Genomic DNA, 3,989 nt, shown 5'->3' on the forward strand with positions numbered 1-3,989 from the left:
CAGTTTAAAAAAAGATAAAAATTGTAGCAATGAATTATAACCACTGGGTTAAGAATATTTGAATCATGCTTATTAGTAACCCAGATAGATAAAGGTAGGAGGAATGAAAGAAATTGGACAGATAAAGGCAGAAGGAACGGTCATTTTGAAAATTAAGACCTGCAACCATCATAGTAATAATTGAGGCAATCATTATCTTAGTTAATTAACTACATCACAGACCAGCAACTGACATCATGTGATTTTTTTATTTAATGCAATGAGGACACATCATTTAAGAGTCTTCCTGCCAAAAATTTAATGGTAAGAAAATATCAGAAACCTCAAATTAAGATATTCAGCAAAACAAATTGCCTAAACTCTTCAAAAATGTATCATGGAAATCTAAAAAATAAAATACTGAGAGGGGTTTTGGAATACAATTGTTTTGAAAAGTAGACACATATTGTAGGACTGTCATTGTTGGCAGTCCTTTTGAGCTTTGTAATAATAAATACAATGCACAGCACAGTCAGCACATTTGATTACATCTTTCTCCTGTAGCTGTCCATTGCTGAGGGAAGACACCAAATAAGCGGTTATGCAGGGATAGTGTTTGTCCTCTCTGTAGGAAGGATCACTGTAAGCAGAGACAGTTAAAAAGGAATGACATACTAAATGTATGTGTATATATAACATATGAGCTAGACCCAGTGACTATTTGCTTATGTGTCTTGGAAGCGACAGTTGTGGCTTTTAAATAGGTTTACAATATATTCTTTTTTTCTTGACATTTACTTTTTTATGTAACAACATGATTTTTTTCTGATTTATGAGCTATCTAGTTATTAAAGCTTTTATTCTATTATAATATTAAAGTTCATCTAGGTCCATGTCATTTTCAATCATTCTTTTTTCCAATTTGTGTGTGTGTGCACACGTATGCATGCATGTGTGTTCTGTCATGTTCTAAGGATTGAACTAAAGTCATTACGCTTGACAGCTATCACCCTTATCCATTAAGCCCTCTTGCTAACCCATTTTCATTCATTTTTATTTAAGATGTCTAGTAGTAAAATTTTTAGAATTTGAATCATTAAAATATAAAGGAGCAATATTTTATATATTTTCCCAATCTATTCTCTAATAAAGATATATTTTAATTAAAATTTGGTTGCACTTGCTAAATTTATTTGTTAATTGTAACTTGGTACAACTAAATGCATTCAGAATACCCAGGTATGATGACACACATCTATAATCCCAACATTTAGGAGGCTGATGGGGATCTGAAGTTGAAGGCCAACCTGGGTCACACATCAAAACCTTTGGCTCAAAAAAATGTATAATTTGGGGCTGGAGAGATGGCTCAGCAGTTAAGAACGTGTACTGCTCTTCCAGGGGCCCTGAATTCAATTTCCAACACCCAGGTCAGGGAGCTCACAAGCAGCTTGTAACTCTAGTACTGCACTCAAGTTTACAAATACACACAAACACATATATACACATAATTAAAGAATAATAAAAATGTATAATTTTAATAAGTGTGTGTGTGGATCCAAAATGTATGCCAACCATTTTAGATTAGTAAACTTGATGCTCTTGGACTTGGTTTCATTATTTTTGTCTTGCCCAGTAAGTGAAAGTGAAATTATTTTTCAGTTATAGAAAGGCTCCTGCTGGTCATCAAAGGACCATCATGTATATTTCTGCAGATCTTACACTGCACATGCCAGGGTGCATCCTCATAGTGTCAGTACGTGATTGGTGCTCCCTGGAGTTCTCATGGATCCTACTGAAGTGTCATTCCTCAGTAGTGAATCTGATTGTAATTGTTGGAACAGATCTGTAAATATAACTATTTAGTTATGATTATTATCATATAATCATAAAATATCTAATTCTAGTTATTATACCTTATTGCTTTCTTTTGCTTCCAGCCTCAAGATATTCAGAAGACAGTATTAAAGGGAATCATTAACAGCTTGTTACGAGAATGGAAAGGGTAACTGTAACTAGTATTTAATCAGTATAGATGACTTAGTTACAAATCTCATATATCTTTAATATATGTATTCATGTTTTACTCTTAGAAAATATTTTAGATGAGATTTAATAATGACATGGATCAGAAAGGGATTATAGATTACTTAGAGCAAAGCTGTTTAACTTACTAAGATTTGGAATTTCTCAGGATCCATAGATAAGCATAAGGAAATTGGTGAATCTTTTAAAATTGTATGTAAAGATTTTTGTGTACAGGATATGTGCTATATAGATACAGAATGGGTACAAGTCAGTGACCTTGGGCTTCTTGATAGCCAATGAAAATTTTTCAAAGAATAAGTTACTGGTCTCAAAAAAGTACCTAGAAGAGTTGAGGCCAAACTGGGACTTGACCACTCCTGAGTACTACCAGAAAAACATCATCAGAAACATTTAAGCAGTCAAACTCATTCATGCTATTTGTTGCCTATGCCTAATAATTCACATAAAAATAAATGTCACTTGCCAATTTTATTAAGTCCTAAATGGAAAGGGAAAGGACTTGGAGGCAAAATTAATAGATAAAAATGTCTTGAGCTGACAAGTCACTCATCATCCTTGAGAATAACAAAAATCTTAATATCTGAGTTTTGTTTTTCAATCCAGGATCCCCTCAAGGATCTTGAATTCCATCTGATTTCATGTTGGTGAAACATTTTTAATCATTTCAAATTCAGAAAATTACTTCTGAGTATCTGTCAGTGTATTATATGGATCTTGAACAGATGGGAAACACTGATCAGATTTGGGAATAACAAAAACTGTTGGATAAAACTGATAAAGTGAAAATCCAGATTAACATTGAAAAACATTATTTTTCAGTGGTAGCCAAAATAAGATTCTTTTAATTGGTAAATGCTAGATGTACTTAAACGTATGGATTGTAGCCAGGCGTGGTGGCACACGCCTTTAATCCCAGCACTCAGGAAGAAGAGGCAGGCAGATCTCTGTGAGTTCAAGGCCAGCCTGGTCTACATAGTGAGTTCCAGGACAGCTGGGGCTACAGGGAGACCCTGTCTCAAAAAAAAAAAGTATGGATTGATTTACAGACATTTCTGTGTCACTTTAGGAATGGACCATAAACACAAGCATATTTTCTTTCCTTAATACATAATTAAGTAAATATTAAAGTTTATCCCTTATGAAAACAAAATATAAGTATTATAAAATTGCTGATTTATTAGACTTTATAGACTTAACTATTTCCAGAGTTGGTGTGAAATTTACCTTGAAATGTTTTAGCTCTCCTGACCACCTCATTCTTTAAGTAATACTCAGAACCAGCCTACTGTGTTCCCAGCATAATAAACATGTTACTATAACAATAAAACACTGAATGTAAATTTAAATTTATTTTTGCCTTAGTTCTTAAAGAAACATTTATTGGTCATAGATGTTATATATGATGAAATTAAACACCATCTGTAATCAGTTATGCATGTTCCTTTTTCAGCCTACGAACAAAAGATGATCTTAGAGCATATTTTATCCTTTTACAGGTAAGTGAAAGATGTGGAATTCCAATCTCAGTGTGTGCAAGTGAAATGATATCATGTACTGTTATTTGACAACAGAATTAATACTTCTTAGAATTACAGTTACTTGGAACCCAAGGATTAACACTGTAACAAACACTCGGAAGCTAAATTATATGAAGTATTAAAGTGTTAATTTAGTTCTTGCCCACCTTCCTCAGTATTTGGGAACAAACAGAATGAGAGTCCTTCCTCCTCCTCCCACTCAAACCTCCTTTCTTTAACTAATTATAATGGGCTACAGAACTTTCTCTTATTGCCCCATCCTCCTAGGCTTATAACTTTTCTGTGTATTTTTCAGTAATGTTTACTAGAATTTGAATGAAAACATAAAGGTTGTTTCTATTTGTTATAAAGCAAAAATGATAGACTTTCTTCCTCTTGAGAAGGAAAGAGGCATAATAATAAATTATCTATTAATTTATTATT

General features: G+C 33.0%; 1 protein-coding gene across 13 annotated transcripts in view; it reads left to right on the top strand.

Moving 5' to 3' along the window:
• Hectd2 (HECT domain E3 ubiquitin protein ligase 2) overlaps window positions 1-3,989 on the top strand; it is a 406,920-nt gene that overhangs the window by 379,867 nt on the left and 23,064 nt on the right. For all 13 annotated transcript variants that reach the window (XR_003846515.1, XM_029554335.1, XM_029554338.1 and 10 more), the window contains 2 exons: window positions 1,920-1,984; window positions 3,479-3,524. Coding sequence is in view for 12 of the 13 variants with exons in the window: in XM_029554335.1 (XP_029410195.1) it covers window positions 1,920-1,984; window positions 3,479-3,524 (111 nt within the window). In the remaining variant the exon portion in view is untranslated. The remainder of the gene's footprint in view (window positions 1-1,919; window positions 1,985-3,478; window positions 3,525-3,989) is intronic.

The sequence above is a fragment of the Nannospalax galili genome, unplaced genomic scaffold (genome assembly GCF_000622305.1).
Source record: "Nannospalax galili isolate Female #2095 unplaced genomic scaffold, S.galili_v1.0 scaffold384, whole genome shotgun sequence".
NCBI lineage: Eukaryota > Metazoa > Chordata > Mammalia > Rodentia > Spalacidae > Nannospalax > Nannospalax galili.